General features: G+C 40.3%; 1 protein-coding gene across 1 annotated transcript in view; it reads right to left on the bottom strand.

Annotated features, from left to right (window-relative positions):
- ATP13A5 (ATPase 13A5) overlaps positions 1-20,543 on the bottom strand; it is a 112,835-nt gene that overhangs the window by 51,447 nt on the left and 40,845 nt on the right. Inside the window, exons 10-16 of the mRNA XM_080656237.1 lie at positions 20,048-20,176; positions 13,734-13,904; positions 11,488-11,645; positions 8,594-8,782; positions 5,074-5,135; positions 3,443-3,593; positions 864-950 (exon numbers count right to left, since the gene is read on the bottom strand). Of these exons, the coding sequence (XP_080512363.1) occupies positions 864-950; positions 3,443-3,593; positions 5,074-5,135; positions 8,594-8,782; positions 11,488-11,645; positions 13,734-13,904; positions 20,048-20,176 (947 nt within the window). The remainder of the gene's footprint in view (positions 1-863; positions 951-3,442; positions 3,594-5,073; positions 5,136-8,593; positions 8,783-11,487; positions 11,646-13,733; positions 13,905-20,047; positions 20,177-20,543) is intronic.

The following is a 20,543-nucleotide window of genomic DNA, read 5'->3' as shown; positions in this document are numbered from 1 at the left end:
GAGAGTGGACCAAGAAAAAGGCATTTAGCCCAGCCAGGGTGGCTCAGTGGTTGAGTGTCAACCCTGAAACCAAAGGACATGGTTCAATTCTCGGGCAGGGCACACACCTGGCTTACAGGCAGGTTCCCCAGTAGGAGGTATGCAAGAGGCAGCTGATGATATTTCTCTCTCATTGATGTTTCTATCTCTCCCTCTCCCTTCCTCTCTCTCTAAAAATCAATAAAAGTTTAAAAATTAAAAAAGAAAAAAGGGGTGTTTAAGAAGCTTTTAAGTGAGATTTAGCAGATACACACCAACAAACAGGGTTTCCTTTGCAATGAGCTCAAGGACATCACGAAGTGGTGTACTTGTCACAACATTGGTATTTTGGGGGCTCCCTCTAAGGCAATTCCCTCATCAAGTTGTCTGGTCTGCAAGACCCTTTCCTTTGGCTGCCTGGAGAAATCCTAATCATTTTCCATGCCAAGTTCACAGGTCACCCCTCCTTTGTAGTGCTTCTCTCTCCCAGAAAGAGTATTCATGCCCATCTCTGGATTCCCATGGCACTGTGTTTGGCCTTTATTATAGCACTTGGCACATTGTATTATACTTATTTGTACCCCTATTGATTTTTCAACACAGAGCCCAACCTGTTTAGCATTGAAATCACTCCATCCTTAGCACCGAGCACAGTGCTCTAGCGGAGTACTCAGTGGGTGTTGAATGAATTAATGGATAAATTCAGGAGTAAACAAATAAGCAAACCATCTATGGAGATTGTTAGGATAAGGCAAAATAATAAGGATATAGAAATATGTAAAATTCAAGGGAGTTTCTTCTGTTTTAAGGGGAAAGAGCTACATGATTCAAGAAGCAAATCATACCCGACTGGCTTTCGGTCCTGGTTTTATTATTATGTTTGAGCCTGACATCCTAAATTTGCAGTAGTCTACATTGCAATCTTCCATTATCTGTTTTAAAATAAAAACATTCATAAGATTACTTAGGGAAAAATAATAAGAAAGAAATTCATCTCATTTGCATAGCACTTTAATCTTTTTAAAGCCCTTTTCACATACTTTCTCTTCTAGGCCAATTATCTTAATACCCCATTGTCAGATTTCTGTTATGTTGACTTACGTTAAAGGATCTTCTTGTAGAATGTGGAAAAGCCAGAAATATTGTGACTGCATTTTAAGTAGTAATTGATGGAAGAAATGTGAGCTGTAGGCCAATGGCTCTTCCTAAATGGTATGTCTAGTAATTGAAGGAGGGCTTAAGTGGAGATTTACCCTTCAATGGAACTGAGCACATTAGCTCTCAGATGATTTAGAATTGGGTCTTAAGATAAACATGGGACTATTTCTGATGCTATACCCATTTAATTGGGTAGCTAGAGAGTTAGCAAGTTAGCTGCCAGAAAATTGGAAAGCATATTTCAAAAAGGTTTATATTTTTTGGTATGGTTTATATTTATTATAACAGTGTAAGTCATACCACCGGAGAAACTAATATTAACCTAATATATGGGGAAATCAGTCAGATATATACATAATAAAGGTCAGAATATAAGAGACAACAGTGATGTTCGCTCTGTCACCTGTTTAACCTTGGAAATATAGCTTCATTTTTCTAGATCACAGTTTCTTCTGAAAAATACTCTAATATCCCTTCCAGTGCTAAAATTCTTACAGTCTATAAGGACTTTTCCCCTCCCCCTTACCAAAAGATGCTTAACTCCAGGCTGCTTCTCACCCAACTTTAAACTTGATAAACATTCTTGCACTTTTATGCTTTGTTTGAGGTGGAACTTAAAAACAGTTCTTACAAAGCTAATATTAATGATTTATGTTTCCACACACGAGCCTAACTCATCTGTCATTTGTGCAGATAGTCAACCCTCCTGTTGTGGAAAAAGGGGCACTACTAAAACCAGGGTCAAAGTCACATATAGTAACAAGGGCCCTGTGTAATTCATTATTGTGCCAACTCTAGTGATGTTGGTAAGACATTGCTTATAAAAATTATCCTGATTCCTCTCCATTCAGATCCAGGGAAGTGAGTACTATTTTTGTCTTGGTGTCAAAAATACCTCCAAAACAAATGCCCTAATTATAATGTACTGATATCAGAAACTTCCCTGTTTAACAGGCTTCTTCTTTTTATTATTATGGCTTCTAGAAAGCTACAATTTTCCTACCATACATCTTTAAATTAAACTTTTTGTGAGATGTTCTTAATGTCCCTACAATAATTTGTTTCCATTTCTTTACAACTCTGTTTAAAATGCTGTCCTGTATTTGATGTATCATTATAAGTAGCTTTAGAACATTTTTTTTGGAGGACAGGAGAATCTAAGTAATTCATTCATTCATTAATACCCTCCACATGTTGGGCACTTTACAATACACAGGGCCCTTTTAGGCTCACAGTCTCAATGCTCACCACAACTCTGTGAGTGAGGCTTTGTAATCTCAAATGCGTGATGAGGCACAGACTCAGAGTCTTGGTTCTGAATTTGGGGTCCACACTAGAGAGTGGTAGAGTGGAGAGGTCTTCCCACCTTGTCATGACAGTTGCCAGGATGGGTTTATGACCTTCTACTACCATTCACACTCAGCTCAGAAAATTGAACCCATTGGGCTGAGAGCTCCCCAGTTTGGTGTATAAACCTATGCTGTCGCCAAAACCGGTTTGGCTCAGTGGATAGAGCGTCGGCCTGCGGACTGAAAGGTCCCAGGTTCGATTCCGGTCAAGGGCATGTAACTTGGTTGCGGGCACATCCCCAGTAGGAGGTGTGCAGGAGGCAGCTGATCGATGTTTCTCTCTCATCGATGTTTCTGACTATCTATCCCTCTTCCTTCCTCTCTGTAAAAAAATCAATAAAATATATTAAAAAAATAAATAAACCTATGCTGTCTAATACAGTAGATACCAGCCATTTGTAGCTATTTAAACTTAAATTTAAATTAAAGTAAATAAAATAAAAAAATTAGTTCCTCATTTGCATAGCCACATTTCAAATGCTCATTAGCCACATGTGATAAGTGGTTACTATATTGGACAGCACTGCTTTAGTCTACTGTTTCTTGGAGGATGTTTTGAAGAATATTTTTCTCCAAAACATGTTTTGGCCCATAAATAAGGTTTCTGTGGTCAAATAGGTTTGGGAAATGCAGCATTTCATAGTCTCTCTTGAATATTCACAATGCACCACAGTATATTAAAGAAATCTTGCAGTCAAGAAATTGATTTAACTTTGTTTAAACAGTAGTTCCCAAATTCATCTGATCATGCAACCCTATTTCATGTTGCACTCATCAACAGAGTCCTTTGGCATAGAGGCTAGAAAATTCAGGTAGGATCAGACTTCATATGTGCATGGTTATAAATCTTTTCTGGGTTTCAACTAAAGTTAGAAAAGCTTTAGCATTCCCGTTGAAGCAATAAACTATCATCTTACCCAGTTGGTACCCTCAAACATCTTGAGGTCCAGAGGGTCTCCCTGGATGGTCCCATCCAGGAGGATCAGAGAGTGGCAGCTGGCCATGGCAGCACACAGTGGGCCCCAGGGCAAAGTCTTGCCTGAGGCAAAGCTGTGGACTTCCTGGAAACTGGTAGAGAAAGTAACTAATAAATTAAGGCCTTCAACAAAATCATTTTGCACCTGTGCCCCTTAAATCTCACTAACACAGAGCTTTAATAATACCCAATCCCTATTCCAAAAACCTTCAATAGCTCCCCATGTCCAGTATGATAAAGTTCAAACCCTGAGCCTGGTATTCAAGGCCCTGTCTGCTTCGTTACTATGATACCTTACAGATTCTACTCATACTGGTATCCTTGATGCACAATTTTTCTGGAGCCAAGTTAAACATCTTGCTATTTCTATATTTGCACAGGTATTGCCCTGCCCTTGAGCCCTTGGAGAGTTTGCAGATATCAGCTCACTTGGCTTCTTTATTTTCTAACTGGAGTGTTCTGCCTGCACATTGCTATTCATAAAACCATCCTTTGAGGTGGATGTGAATTTCCTTTTCAATAGTTTGCCACTGGTCAATCAATGCTGTAATTTCAGCATATAGAATCACAGGGATTTCTGTCAGGGTACTTGTAGCCAGCACACATGATAGCAGCATCACAGGAAGGAACATTGTAAGGCTCAGAGCTGATTCCTGCAAACTCCCCAGAGCTGTCTCTAGGCAAGAAGTCCCTGAGCCAATGATGCCGGGGAGATGAAAAGGATGCCTGCCAGGTGGCTCAAGTAAAAGCATGCATGGACTGCAATATTTCTTTCTACTCAGCCTTTGGCCTTTGCCCCTATTCCCTGAAACTCCTGGCATGGACGTCCAGCATCTAAAGATTGTTTTCTTCTTTGACAGTAGACCAGCTTGGTTTACCTTCTTCTCCTCCAGTCTTAGAGCTAAATAATAATTGTATCTAGATGTTTCTATCTCCCCAAAAATTTCAGAATACTAGGGGCAAGGGAGTGAGAGGCGGGGTTGAAACTGCAAATACCCTTTTCCCCTTTTGTGACTCTGACCAGTAGAGGCCCTGCCTGTCTGGACAAAGGCCTGAACTTCTACACAGCCAGAGGCAGAGACTCGGGAGTAGGGCTAGAGCCCAGAGAGTTTGTTGAGTCCCAGACCATGGGTCTTCTGCAACGCTGTGCGTGCTGCCTGCCTGCTGTTACTCTGTGCCCTTTTATTCCACTGGGGTGTAAACTAAGGGGAGAGACAGAGCTCTTCCTCTCTGGATTCCCTTCCACACTAGCTTCCCAGGAAGTCTCTGCAGTTTTTAATTAAGCACAGTCCTCATTTCACTCTTTACTGCTCTGTTTTAGTCATTCAGCTTCTTAATCACTAACCTCATTCTATTCCATTTTTCATGTGGAGTTTGAAGGCCTACTTTCCCTGTCTGATTCTGAAATTAGAACTCATTTAATTTAAAAAATTAGAATAATTGGGAGCTGGTTCCAGCCAATTATTATACATATTTTATGGGGCATTGATCCCACAACACTGGAAGAATAGATTTGAGTAGCCCCAAGGCAGCCTCACCAATCACACATTCCTTCTTCATGAAGGTGCCTACCAGTAGTCAGCAGTGGGGACAGTCCCCCAGAGGTCCAGCCCATCCTCTGTAAGAGTGCCAGTCTGGGAAAAAAATAGAGTTGGTATTAGCATAATATTTAGAGCTTTTAATTATATCATGACTCACATAAAAACCAAGTTCCCAAGAAATTAAAGTATGTCTAGTTATCCAAAGCCTTCTCTTTGGAAGTATCAAATTTCAAATCAGAGAAGGACACCTGAAAGGTTCAGCAGGTGACAAATGATTCCCAAAAGACCATGTTGATAATTAGATGATTCTAATTACTAACCATTACAACAAAATGGAAGTGATTTGTTTTTGTTTGTTAATGTTTTGACTTGTTAAATGAGAGAGGTTCAGTGAATGGATATATAATAAGAACCAGCTTTGACTTTTAGTTGGCACTTGTTATCTTTTTGAAGCAGAGCTCAGAAGTTTTTCTTTCCTTTTTAAGAGTATTTAGTTCACAGTCTGCCATATGGTTCACACAATTTCCTAAAATATGGGTGACACGGTGACTTTCCAGATTGATAATAAAATGTTGACAAAGGGCTTTGAGACTAAAAAAGAGCAACTAAAGTGCTAAATAAATATTATGAATGTCCATGAATGGGTTTTATTGTTAGGTCAAGAGGAAATTAGCTGGAAGATTTGCTTTTCTGTATTATGGCAGAGTATTTATCAGAAAATGTAACAGAGAATTCAAAACAGAACTGAGGACAATCATAGCACTTTTAATTTGCTCATTGTTTCACATGAACAAAGATCCCAATGTCTTCAGTAGGTAGGCTAACAGCTTTAGGCCTGCTTAACACCCATTGAAAGTAAGGAGCTGGCTACCAACAGCTTTAGGACTGCTAAATACCTATTCAGAATAAGGAGCTGGCCACCATTGTGTCAATATTATCAGGGCAGAGCAGAGTACTACCAAGTGTTGGGGAATATCCTGTTTCAACACTGACACATACTTTTTAAAGGTCATCTCTGTATAAGACACTGAATTTTCAGTTTTCCCTACTAAACGACATCTTCTATCATTACAGCACATCACATTAGCACAGTGCTTTACTGTGAGTGATCACAATGCTTTCAATTCTTACAACTGAGTAAATAGATAGACACAGTCTCAGGCTATAGGTGACCGGAGCAGCCTCAGGGCACAATGGCCTGTAAATTAGAGAGAAAGAGCCAGAATCCAGTCATCTAGAGTCTTCCACTAGATGACAAATGGTAAATAAATTTGGCAAAGTATGTGGAAAGACAAAGCCCATACTGATTTTTAGATTAAAGAATTAAGAAATCTTTGTTGTATTCGTTCATTTGGACTTTATAGAAAGCTAACATGCCTGTGTGAGTTATTTCTTGAAGGACAACAACAAGAAAAGCTATTTGCTTCATATCCTTCCTGCATTTTATAAGAAACATAACCTATGTGTTTCCAAATCCCCTTGAGTTGTCCCATTTCAAAAAGACTTAGCAACTTAATCCAAACTGAGATGTTTTTCTGGTGATTAGATTATGTGTTTAAGCATCAATATTTTGAACATGAAAATAGAGATGGTACGGCAGCAAATAGAAATGGTACCATGTTATTTATCTGCATGAAAATGACCATTATACAATAAAGCTGACCATAAAATAGAAAGAAACTTTAATTATAGCTGAGGTTCTAAAGAGAATAAAATAGATAAAGAAAACTTCTTGGCATAAATATTAGCCCAGGCTTGGGCTGAATTGAATAGAAAAGAGGGAACTTGTTTTAGAAAACTTACAACAAACCAACATCAACTGAAGATACACATGGGAACAAGTGTACTCAGAAGCCCAGTGGTAAATATCTTCTAAATTGAAACAGCACTAGATGGAAATTCAATAATTCAATTAATTGTAGAGTGCTTTTATTCCAATATCGTGCTGGTAGAGCTTTATAATGTGAAAGTTAGAAAGAAACTTATGCAGAAAGTTAGTCTAAAATTCAGGATTCCATTTCTAATTTTGCTAATTCCCAATCAAGACTCCTTTACACTATAACATGACATCGTGCCACCAGGAGTTTGGCCAAGCTTACTGAGGAGTGGTCCCTAACACAGACTAGCAAAGAAGCACATGAGGATGGGGAGGGAAAAGCTTTACATAGGAAATAAGATAAACAGCCTATGTAAAATTAGCTCTAGAAATAGTCAAATATAATGAACATATTTTATAAATCTCCCTCCTATATTTTAAACAGTAATGATGCCACTGGGATAAGTAATGGGAGTCCCTATCAGAAAATGTCCAAAGGGCTGTTATCTGGCCCTGAACCTAAAAGGAAGCTACTGTTAAGTTAACCCTACTGGTTCTCCACTGATAGCAATAGAGGGTTTCCTTTACCAATGGAAATTAAAAGAGAATAGAACTAAAGTAATCTAAGAGCTATGCCACTTCCAATTGGGGATGAAGAGTTGTCAAGCCTGTTCCTGTCTCTCCAGTTTGCCCTCTACTCTCCATTCTTGACCTCACTGTCTAGGACAATGAGCGCGCTCTTCAGTTACCCCCCAGATAACCTCCTGCTTCTGCCCTATCTCCCTTCTATCCCTTCTTATCAAATTCCCTTGATGGAATAACTAAAACACACCTATAAAAATGTCACTGGTCTTTTTTAAAAATGGGAAGGGCTCCCATTCGCTTCATGACAAGGCCCTACTTAGCTTGGTACATCAGGCACTGAACAATTGGGCTCCTCCTCTCTAGCTACATTCCCTAACAAACAGTCCACATTCCAGCCACACCCCAGTGAACTTTATCCTCCCATGCTGTAGACCCTCACATCCTTATGCTTCTCAGCTGCTTGGCTCTAAGCCTGGGGCCCATTCTATCTAACAACCAAAGCCAAGCTCAGAGATGACCTACCACCTGTGCCAGGTAACTGCACCTCTATGCTTCACTCATACCTGCATTAAGCATGCATCTCACTGCATTATCATCATCTTCACTTCCATTTACCTGCTTCCTCAGCTAGACCATGAACTTCTCAAGAGCTAGGGACATCTCATTATGGGGCTCTCTGCCAAAGTGGGTTAATTAAAAAGTGGCCAAGCCTTTATCAATTATTCAAATGCAAATGAACTGAGGGAACAAGCCAGGCCATTGCATTATAGCAGTGAAGCTATGAGGCAGAGAAACGAATATGCTCACTTCAGCTCAAGACAAAGCACTTCAAGGAATCTTTTTTTTTTTTTTGCCTGAAAAAGCCAGTCATATCTAGAAGTTTCTACAGTAAGAGATTGTTTAGAAACCCAAAACAAGAACAAAAAGTACTGAATTTCACAGGAAAGAAATTCATGAGTGATGGCTGACCCACTTCCTTGGGTCTCAGCACAGCAGGCTTCTAAAACGTGATCTCACATGAGCTCACTATGTGGCCTTCTCTGGCCTCAGAGCTCCCATCTGTAAAATGAGGGCTCCAGACTAGACATTCTCTGAGGCTCTTCCCAGCTCTAAAATCATCAATTGCCAAACTGCAAAGTTTAGCTCATACTTTGTCAAAGCACACGAGATTTATTTGTCCGCACATATTGATTCTCTGTGGGGAGATACAGAAGATTTTCTTTTTCTTCAGCCTCTTTTGTGCATACACGATGCCTGTGGTCAGGGCAGCTGGTAGCACTGGAGGGACAGTCACGGTGAGGAGGAGTAGGGCCATGGTTACGGTATCTCTTGGTGAGACCTGGGGAGGGGAGGGACACACAGATTAGCCCAGTCAGGCAGCCTGGTACCCTTCCTGGCACCGTCTCCCCCAACACAGGAGCTCTAGCGACTCAGAAGATTCCTACTGAGCTGGCTCTCTTGGCGGGGCTGAGGGTTCTCTTGGCTGTGCTCAACGAATGAATAAATTGCCTCCCACTGCAGAACACAAGAGACTCTGATCCTCACCCCACACCCTCCATGACCTTTCCTGCCTGGGTTTCTCTCCACATAGCATTCCTTCCACTCAGTGTGCCTAGCCCTTCTCGGCCCATCCATATGCCCTCTGGTCTCCCAGGGCACTGGGACTAGTCTAGAGTTATAATATTTCACACGGTGGCCTGACTCTTAGATTATAAATCTCTCTTCCCCTCTAGCCTACAAACCCCTTGGGTGCAGCAGCTGTAGCTTACTCATCTTTGAATTTATCTTATTCATCTCTTGATAGAGAGTTTAGCAGTTTCTGACACAGAGGAGGTGCTCAGCACACACATTGAATGAATGACAACTTGCTAAAAACTATGACCAATATTTTGCCCAAGATCTCAGCAAATATTATTGCTATAGGGAAGCCAATAATAAAAATAGCTTGCCCTCACTGGACACACACTCTGAGATGGTCACACACATTGCTTAGTTACTCCACAATAACCTCATGACGTATATACAATTATTTTTTCTTAATCACTTAACAAGTGAGGAAACCAAGGCTTAAAAATTAAAAACCTCTTCAAGGCCTCATGTTAGTTAAATGATGAGGATCTGAACTCTAGTTGATCTGACTCCAAGGCACAAATTCGTACCAATGTGTTTTACTAACAAGCCAGTTCTCCTGGAGTGAAGATTCCAGGCAGATCTGAAGAAATTCACAGGCTGGTAAGGGCAGAGCCAAGATCAAGTCATGGGGTGCCTTGTTTTATTTTTCACATGCCCTAGATATAATGGCTCAATCCTCTCCAACCTTGCCTAGGTTTTTTGTTGTTTTTTTTTTAAATGAACCATAAGTTTGACCATAAAGTCCTCTTTTGAGTACTGAAATCACAGCTTCAAATTCAGTAGCAATAGCTGCTAGATACATCTTTGGTCCAATCTCAGTTTATTGCAAAATCCATAATTTCCTGCTTTTCCCTCCATAGACACAGAGGAGTTTTGACTGAAAGGACTCGGCCCTGTCTAATCTTGAACCAGTGCACATAAAGGAGGTCAACAGCACCATAGGTTTTGACCCCAAGAAGATGGGGTCTGCAATTAGCCTTGTTGCTTTGGTGCATATTAGATGTTGAGTCCTGCCCAGAAAACCTTCCTTCCCCATCACTGCCAGCACTTCCTGGTCTCAGGACAGGTTCTTGTGCCTGGTTTCCTGCTGAACACTCCTACTCCCATTTGAAACTGGTACCCTGCCTCAGAGTTCAAACCCCCACCACTGGCTTTGACAGGCTGCTTCATTCTTTCAGGGTCCATTCTACTCCTGCCAATATGCCCTGGCCTCCTCCAGACATTCTCTGTGGAGTCTTATTTCAGATTGAAATGACTATCAGAGATCAAATGAGAGCATGAACATTGCCTACATATTCTTAAGACTGTGTCTGCCCATTAATATTCACCCCTCTCCTCCTCCAACACACACAGAGAATGTGCTTGATGCTACTAGTTGGGGCATTGTAACTAGGTCACCTGCACTCAGTTTCATACCCGTGTTTGAATTTGTTTACTCACATTTTTTTTCTTCTTTCCTTTGAGCCCACACTGTTAAGATTTCAGATGTCTCATAGAAAAGATGGCATGGCCCTCAAGAGAATCAGACTCTCAGGACCAGAAAGGACCTCAGAGATCACTGTGACAACCTTTCCCTCTCCAGCTACCACAACTATTAAGAGAGACATCCAAATGAAACAGACACCCTGAAGCTTAAAAGGAAGTGGGAACCCATGCAGCATTCAGCATGCAGCCCTGTAAAAGTACACATTGAATTTCATCTCAGAACCTAACAAAACACAGGGCCAATCATTGCCTGCATGGTATGTCAAGTATTCCCTGGACAGAGTACACCCTCAAATATGTCAACACTCACAAATAATCCATATTTCTAGGCATGGCATTCAAGATCTCCTTCAATCTGATCTCTTCTACCTTGCTAGACTTAATCTCTTAATTGCTTGCTAGTGCCAGAAGACCCTGTGCATTTCTTCTTTTGTGTTTGCTCACTCAAATTAGTATGACCTTCTTGCTCTCTGATCTGATTAACTAAATCCTCCCCATCCCATCAGGCTTAGGAAATATGTATTTCCTCTGAGGCTATTTGGCTTGGGTATCACCAATGCCACACATGCAGTAACTTCTTATCCCCATCTAAGTGGTGAAAGGAGCAACTTTCTGTAGCTGCACCAGCTAATATATTTTTTACTAACCACATATGGCTATTTAATGAAAATAAAATAAAATTGAAAATTCACTTCCTTGGTTACACTAGCCATGTTTCAAGTGCTCAATAAGCATGCATGGTTAAGGGCTACCAAACTGGACAGTGTCTATACTGCATAGAATATTTCCATCATCTAAGCAAGCTCTGTTGGACAACATTGATTCACAGAATAATGGGACTCAGAGTTAACCTAACTAACCCTGTTGAATTGAGTCCAACTCCTTGAGAAAACTATACTATTAAAAAGCCTTACCCTCAGTACTTACTCTGTGATACATATATACACCAAGGGCATAGAAAAAACCCACAACTCCAAGACAGGCCAGGAACACTATGAACTTGAAGGCATCACTGTAGAGTTTGAAGTTCAGAGGCCGGGGGTAAAGGATGGATCTCACCAAGTCCCCTTTGGCTGTATTGTAACCTGCACGAAGATAATCACAGGCAGAATGGTTTGCATTGAATTAAGAATTGGTTAGGAGGATCATTTGAATATGGACTGAAAACAGCATTTCTGTGACCTAACAGTGTATTTACATTTAGACTTCTCATAATTCGCTGGGCACAAGAAGTAGCATTCCCGTAGCCCTGCTTGATTTCTCTTTCTTTGCGAGTCACTGCATCAGTGGCTCACATTGCAGTTTTAAAGACCAAATATGTATTGAAAATAATAGAAAATTAAGAGAAAAGCAATGGGCAAGGCAAGTAATTTCTTAAATATATATGCCTCTGATCATGTCATTTTTATGCTCAAAAACCTTCCAGAATACCCACTTTTTATAATAAAGTTTACATAACTAGGCATGGCATTTGAGGTCCCCTTAAAGCTGTTCTACTCCTTCCTAGCTAGACTTATCTCTCAACTGCGCACTGGTCCCAGAAGACCCCTGTGCTTTCCTTCCTTTGTGTTTTGCAGATGTAAATTAACATGTCTTTTCAGCTCTCTGATATGATTGGCTAAATCCTTCCTATCAGGCGTGGCTCAAAATGCCACTTCATCAAATAAATGTTTTCAGAGTCCTACTTTTATAGTTCATATCAAAAATAATCTCTCTGCTTTTTGGAATGCTTATAACACTTGGTCAAAGACATCTATCACTGCTCTGTGTTTGAGTTAGTGATAAATCCATCTGTGTCCCTCTCCACACCATAAATCTTCCTTAAAGACAAGGAATACCTCATGATTTTTTTCTTTAGAGTCATCAGTGCATAGCACTTAGTAGATACTCATTAATATCTAAGTTATTAATATCTAAGGTTGACTACTATACATTCTAGATATGAGTCAGTATTATAAATACAAACATGCCTTAAACCCACTACTTAATTGACACCTGGTCTCCTGAAACATGGCTTTTCAGGCTTTGGAGAAAAGGGGCAGTTTCCTGTAACCTGTTACCGTAGCATTTTACAAACTCAGATCATGTGGTTTTCATGATCTCTACCCTTCTTGACTTCTGCTTGTCAGCAGGCCAAGAGATGTTCTCCTGCCCACTGAATAGTATGAACAAAACTTATTTTTTGTTTTAATTTGAAAAAAAATCAGGTAGCAGCAGAGAGGTAAAGTGAAAGGTGCATTTTAGGTCTGTGACTATGTCAGATGGCAGAAATACAGGTCAGGGGTGAACATCAGAGCTGGGACAGACCATGGAAGGTGTTGGCCGTGTGATGTCATGTGAAAGATGGGGATTAATTCAAATATCTTGAAAAGTTTTTAAGCATGATGTGCATAAACTGCTTCAAGTTATGTTTTATAGATGTGACTTGGTGACAGATTGAGAAATAGGTTTGAGAAAGGTTGAATAAAATATAAGGAAAAGTATTTGAGGCAAAAGTTGAAAGCAAGTGTCAAGAAATGTTTCTCTTGTAATGGTTTAGACAGGATATGGTGAAGGCCTGAACATAATGGGAGTGAAGGAGAGGGAGACAGGGCTCAGGACGTATTTGTGAAGTAGACAGGATGTGGTGCCCTATTTGGTATGGGAGAAAGTGAAGAGTTAAGATGATATGAAGACACTACCAGATGGTGATGTTGTCGACAGGAAGAAGTGCTAGAGGAGGATGAGATCACATTTAAATGCCTTGACTTTGAAGTGTCTGTGGGGCAACCAGGTGGAGATATCCAGCAGGGATCTTAACAGCCCAGCAAGCAACTCTTTGAAAGGAAAATGCTCTCAAGTGATAGTGGTTGAAACTGTTTTCTTGGTACTCAGAGTGGATGGAGAGAAGAGAAGACAAGAAGCCTAAGGACACAAGAAAAACCAAGAACACACTTTTGCCTTTGAGGAAATATACTTTATCCCTGTATTTGCTTCATCATCTACAAGGGTTTTAACAATGAACCATTCAGTTGGAAATGGTGGCAACTTAGAATAATAAGGCCTGATTCAAAATGTGTGTGGCTGTTATTACCGGAATGTGGCAAACTTTGTAATCACAAACAAGATTCCCCCAAATCCAATTCCCCCACCTTCAATCATAGACTAAATTTACAAAAGTGGAATTGACTCACCTGTTCGCAAAACAACTGCTCTTACTGGCTCCTGCCCAGAAGGCTTGACCTGGATCACTTCTGTGCCACAGAAAAGAACATGTTTCCGATAGTCCTCTGAGCTGTGGGATTTCCAGGGCATGGTATTCTCCATATGGGGCAATGGTGTCTTTGTAACAGGTATACTTTCTCCTAAAGAAGATTGTATTTTGTTGATTTTGTGTGAACTTGAGTTATTTAAAGCTGGTGCTTGCCAGTTTTAAGAAAGTATACAGACCACAGCTAATCGGGTCTGAATGCTCATCCCTTGAGTCAGGTGACTGTTCTTAGGGATACAGGAGACAAAATGTGGGGCACTTGATTCTATTTCAAATATTTCCAACATCTGACCTAGTTATAATTTTAAAAACAGCCTATTTTAGCGAAAAGAGTCATCACAATCATTCCCCCAAGTGTTCTTTAAGCCCAAAACTATTCTAGGCAATAAAGGAGCAAAAAAACATGTACATAGTTATTATTATTTGTCTCTCAGTCACCCATTCATCCATTCATTCAACAACTATTTTTAAGTGCTTACTCTGTGCCAGGCACTGTTCTAAGTCCTGGGCATATAATGATGAACAAGACAGACAGAAACCCTGCCCTCGTAAAGCTCGGGGAGCCAGACAAGTAAGCAGCCTCTCTCCTGGGCTCTTATCCCAATCGTGGGCTGTCCATCCCAACCTGGACATCCCACTAGCATCTCCACCTCATCATATCTAAAGTCCATATCAATATCTTCATCCTTAAACTTCTTCTTGGCTTTCCTATTTCTTTATGGTACCACTCTCTTTTTTTTTTTTTTTTTTTTTTTTTTTTTTGCTAAATCAGTTTTACAACCTCCAAATCATGTTTCATTCTTCCTCTTCCCATACTCTGCTCTACTCTTTCATAGAATCATTCTCTGAATCCTGATGCTTTTTCCTTATGAATGCACCTCAACTAGTCAGTCTGGAACTCTTCTTGCATCTAGGTCCCACTGACTTCACCAGTAATCTCTGTCTGACTCATGGTAGTTGCATTAACAATGGATAAGCTGTGAATTGTTTAGCTCTTTGGAGTACAAACACATTCTCTGGATGATCTGAGGCTACAGCAGGACTAATAAATCTTTTTTTATTAATAAGTTATCAACCACAATCTGCCTTGACTTCCTGAGTTAAAAAAAAAACAACAACAACAACCCTCCAGTCCTTCCTCCTATGTTTTTTCTTGACTCACACACTACTACCATACAATACTTCTGACCCCACAAGAAGCAATTTTGTGATGCCTGCTGGTTGTCCTACAATCTACCTCAATTCTGACACTATCTACCTAGAGATAGCATCAGATCCCACAGGTTGAGGGCTCAGTCCCACAGGACTGCTCCCACCTCACTACAGATGCCAACTGGAAATCTATGTTGTCACCTGTGCTTCTGACCAATAAACCTGCAGCTCCCACTACCCCCCTCCTCAGATTTGATTAATTTGCTAAGTGGCTCACAGAACTCAGGCAAACACTTACATTTACCAGCGTATTAAAGCATATGTTAAAGGATAGAGAAGAACAGTCAGATAAAGAGATACATAGGGCAAAGGCTGGGAGGGCCCCTGGTGCTGGAGTTGGGGTGCATCACCCTGCTACAAGTGGATGTGTTCATCCACTTGGAAGATCCGTGAACCCCGTACCAAGCACTGTCCTTAAGTCATTTCTTTAGAACAATTATGACATCTATCCACTGTGTGGATTTATCAGTTGCATTCTAAATGGTTTTGTAAAAAGAATCTCTTGACAAATCTCCAAATTGCAGTGTCACATTGTTTTTAAATCAACCTTTGCAAAGGCAGATACTTAGAAAATTACAAATGTTTCTCTGCCTTTGGATCACAGAATATTAATTCACAATTTATAATTAACTAGAGGCCCAGTGCACAAAATTTGTGCACAGGTAGGGTCCCTAGGGGCTGCTGGCTGCCAGCCAGGGCCTCCCTTCATTCTGCGCTGCCCCCTGGTGGTCAGTGCATGTCATAGCGAGGGATCCAACTCCCAGTTAATAGAACTCTCAAGGGGACACTTTGCATATTAGGCTTTTATATATATAGATGAATAGTTTCTGCACACACAACCAACGGTATGGGAAACAGCCAGCTATTCAATCACCAAAAATGGAAGTCATTGGATACAGGTTCCATAGATAAGGTTCAAATCAGATGATTGTACACAGAGATGATTTTAAAATCTCTTTTACTCTGTTCCCATATTAATAAAGAGTCTTGTGCTTGGACTTTCTTAGAATCCCAAGAAAGACTGGATCCTCCTACAAAAGTTTGGACATGGCTAGAGAGGGTTTCAGAAGGAAGTTTCACTCACTGTTAACAGTTCAGTTGGCTTCCAGGACCTGGAGGTCCTGGCTGCTGAGAAGAGAGATTCTCTCCCTTGTTGCCAGTGAGCCTCTGCATGGTGACAGTGTTTTAAATACCATATCCTTGTCTGTTTACATTGGTTGGGACCATTGGACTATAAACTATTTGAGGGCAGGGACATTTGTCTTAGTGATCAGCACACAACACAGGGCCTGATACATAGTAGGCATTTTTGAATCTTTATAGAGTTAATGGATAAACAAAAGAATAAATAAAAGAAAAGGGGGGAGAGAGGAGAAAAGGAAGAAGAGAAAAATATTGGATCTACCAACTGATTTTAAGCTTGTCTAACAGAATATAAATGTGAACTAATCACTTAGGGAAATTCCGAGGTGTCTAACTCGGATCATGCATACTTCCCATACATACGTTTCAAATAAACCAGTAGTTCTAATAAGTTGAGGGAGAAGGAAGGGGATTGTGGCAGGGTGACTACTACTCCCCCCCCCACACACACAATTATCCCTAAGAGAATGAGGAGGCAGTAATTATAAGGACAGGTTCTGAGGTCAAAATGTCTGGGTTTAAGTGTTTTATTTTCTTCATAAAATTTTCATCTGTTGGAAAGTTATGTCATTTACCTATTTTCATGTCTCCCACTATACTGGCAGCTCTAGGAGGGCAGAAATCTTATCTGCCTTGTTCCCTGCTGTATCCCCAGCATCTGGTAGAGTGTCTGCTCCATAGTAGGGGCTACTAAAAACCTTTGTGAAATGAATGAATGAACAAATACACAAATGAATTTAAATATCAACACCACCACCTCTTAGCTTTGTGATCTTAAGCAAATTACTCACCGTGTCTAGGCCTTAGCTTCTCCCACCTTTACAGAGTTGTGGATTGAATGGAACAACACACGTAAAGTGTTGGTACAGTGTCCAATACATATGAGAACTAAGAAACATTAGCTGTTTTGCCAAGAGAAAAATTTAAAATGTTGATAGGATTTCCCCATGGTATTCCCTTTTGCCTCTTGACTGCTTTGTGAGGAGCTCGATCTTAAAAGGAACCATTGTCTCAAGAGGCAGGAAGGACAGAGGAGTAGGTAACTAGTTTTTGGGTTTCAAAAGTCACTCGTAAGTTTGATCATGAATTTTAGAGAGTAAGAACAAAGCTTTTCCCTTTCTCATCCTACTCTGATAGCTAAATAAAAATCCCTGGAAAGGCAGCTGAAAGAAAATCCAAAGGAAACTTAGATTGTGGAAACCGAGATCCAAATGCACCTGGATCTGCTACCTTTTCCAGGTAGATAAGCCAGGGACATTTCCCAAGCCCAGAGTGAAGTGGGGGCACCAGAAAGAATGGGCTGCCCTAGACTAGATCCCCCTCCTCGATGCCTTGTACAATATCAGCAGCCAGTCTAGGATCTGAAGAACCTCAAATTCATGGGGATAACTATTTGATTTATACCAGGTACTTCACAAAGCACACTTCCAAGGGTGGCAGTATTTGGAACCCAAATAATAATTAAGTGTAGCTATAAAATAAAGTGAAGCTTCTTGCTTAATTGAGCTTAATGTAATAGGATGAGGCTAAGGAGATGAGGAGGAGGAAGATCTTACAACAGGCATGTGCTATGGATGGGAATACCCAGCTGAGGGAAAAGGGAGATTAAGCAATCACACAAAAAAAGACAGCAGCAGCTTTGCTCACCTTAGAATCCTCCTCCTCACTCCTATGGCCCCTTCTGACTGACAACAAATGCCAATTTCATTTCTAATTCTCTCACTTGCTAGCTGAGCAGCCCTAGTATCTTTTCATTTCAATTTCTATATCTGTAAATTGGGTATTATAATAGTTCCTGGTCAATTTGTTTTATGTCACAATGAAGTGATATATAAAAGTTATTTGTAAAATGTATGAAGATGCTAGGAGTACTTGCTGTTCTTACATAAAATAAAGACTTCTATAGATGTAAAGGTCTATTTTGCAAATGGGGGAAACTACCTAAGTCACATTTGTGGACCAATGTTCTAGGAATACATTTTCACTTTCAGAAGTTAACCCTAACCTGTTTTTTTCAATCAGTATCCTTTCCACAAATATGTACATGAGTGGAAAGATCTATGTGGGCTGTGTGATCAAATATTTAGAGGATGATGGTACTTAGCTCTTTTTGAAGCAATGAATGAGAAAGCAATATTTCTGTTTTATGTGTGGTCAGTCTCTAAAATTTACTTGTATCAGTACTTAAGTTATATAGATATTAATGCTGGTGACTTTATGTTTTTCTGAAACAGACCCTAGGAAAAGTTACTTACTATTTAAGGTGACTTTAAGTCAATTTTGCACATTTATTGAAGGAGAGTCTTATTTACCATTTCTACTTCTCTGGAACTCTCTGAGTTTTCCTCAGAATCCAGGCGAGAACTCCACACCGAGTCAGACTCAGGCGAGTAAATACTGCTTTCCACCCTACCTTGTTTTTTCACAACCAGGCTCTCTGTCACCAATGAGAGAAGCCATTCCTCATGGGCAGGCTGCTGGGAAATGTGGCAGTCGCTGCCTTTGAGTGAGGAGGACAGTTCTTGGCTTAAGGTTTGCACAGTGGGTACTATGGCAACATCCTGGATGAAGGATATGATTAGCATGCAAACCTCATCACTGTCATTATAAGAAAGTTAGATTTCAGCACATTAAATGGATATTTTGCAATTACACTGAATATATTTGTGTTTACCACATTTTCTTCTCTCAATTTTAAATTAAGCAGACTCATTTTTAATTTGAAATCAGCTTGTGTTGAACAATTTAGGAATAGATAACGACTCCTTTTACATTTAGGTGATGTTAAAAAGTGTGTGTGTGTGTGTGTGTGTGTGTGTGTGTGTGTGTGTGTGTGTTTTCCTATCTTTAGCAATTTGGAAACAGAAAAATGCAACAATTTGTAAGCACAAAGACAAATAGTTTCTATTTTTGTGCTGCTGTAAAATCTCTTCTTCTCTCATTAGGATATTCTGTTTGTGTGTGTGTTTGCCTAAAGAATATTTTGCAAATAGCGCCTTACTAATTACACAAATTCAAGTGGACTTTACAAAATACAAATGAGAATAAGGACAGTTTAAATAATAACTAGAAAACTGGCTTTCTGTTCAGTGAGATCATCTAGAAATATAATACTAAAGAACAGAACTATTGCCCAGCTGGTGTTGCTCAGTGGATTGAGCATCATCCCAGGTACTAAGAGTTTACTGGTTCCATTCCCAGTCAGGACACATGCTTGGTTGTGTGCTTGATCCCCAGTATGGGACATACAGGAGGCAGCCAATGGATGATGTTTCTCTCTCATTGATGTTTCTATCTCTCTCTTCCTCTCCCTTCTGCTCTCTCTCTAAAATAAATAAATAAATAAATAAATAAATAAATAAATAAATAAATAAATAAATAAAACATGTTTAAAGAACAGAACCGTTATACTGCCTTTCCCCAAAGGTACAACTCAGTCTCCTTCTCAGTAACTCAGATTTCCATCCACAAAGAGTAGGGCTGGATAAAATCTTTGTGCTCTGCCAGTTGTGAGAGTTGGTAGTTTTAGGTTGTGTTTTGTTTGAATAAAAATAAAAAAACATTCTCATATTTATGAAGAGATTGTGCATCAAACAGTGTAGTGGCCCCACCCTCCTCAGAACCCAACTCATCCTACTCATGCCACCCGTCAGGCAGTTGATTAATCACATGTTGTATTAGATTTTTTTCTAGTTTTGTATTTCTCATGGCTTGATTCTTTTATTGTTAAATGTTTCCTATTTGCATATACCATGTCTCCTTCACCCCTCTCTCATGCTTAGCATGGGCCTGGTATAAGGCAGTGTGTATACATTGGTCTGCTTTGCTAACACTTGGCCTAGTTGTTGGACAGGAAAATGAAGCTCCATGACAGCTGCCTACCTGTGAGCATGCCTTCGTTCACCACACAGCTCCCATCAATCAGAATAGCATCACATGGCAATGAGCATTTTCCTGGGAGAATGAGGACATCTCCAGGAACCAAGAGGCGGGATTCCAGCTCCTGCACACCTACACAACAGCAGAGTTTCCATGACTAGCTGATCTTCTTCCTGTTTTTACTTAAAAATGAAAGGGACTGCAAACTCACGTCAGCCTGTTGGCAAGAACTACCCTGGGTGCTCACCTGTTCCAGCCCCTTTCCACTCAATCACAAATTCCCAGGAACCAGGATTAGGGAATTGATTTCTGGGCCATAGCAAAGGACCAGCTCAGCAACAAGACCTCACCTTGATCCTAGTACCTGGGACAGTGCTCTGTCCATAGGAGTCACTCAAGGACATTGGTCAACAGAAAAGACTGCCCCTTTGCTCCTGCTTTCTCTTTTGGCTGAGTTCCTGACCCCCTGCAGCACACTCTGTCCTTTGAATGAGAACTA

The sequence above is a fragment of the Plecotus auritus genome (genome assembly GCF_963455305.1).
Source record: "Plecotus auritus genome assembly, chromosome: 2".
In the NCBI taxonomy this organism is placed as follows: Eukaryota; Metazoa; Chordata; class Mammalia; order Chiroptera; family Vespertilionidae; genus Plecotus; species Plecotus auritus.
Note: the sequence above shows the minus strand (reverse complement) of the source record. Positions and strands in the feature narration are given on the sequence as shown.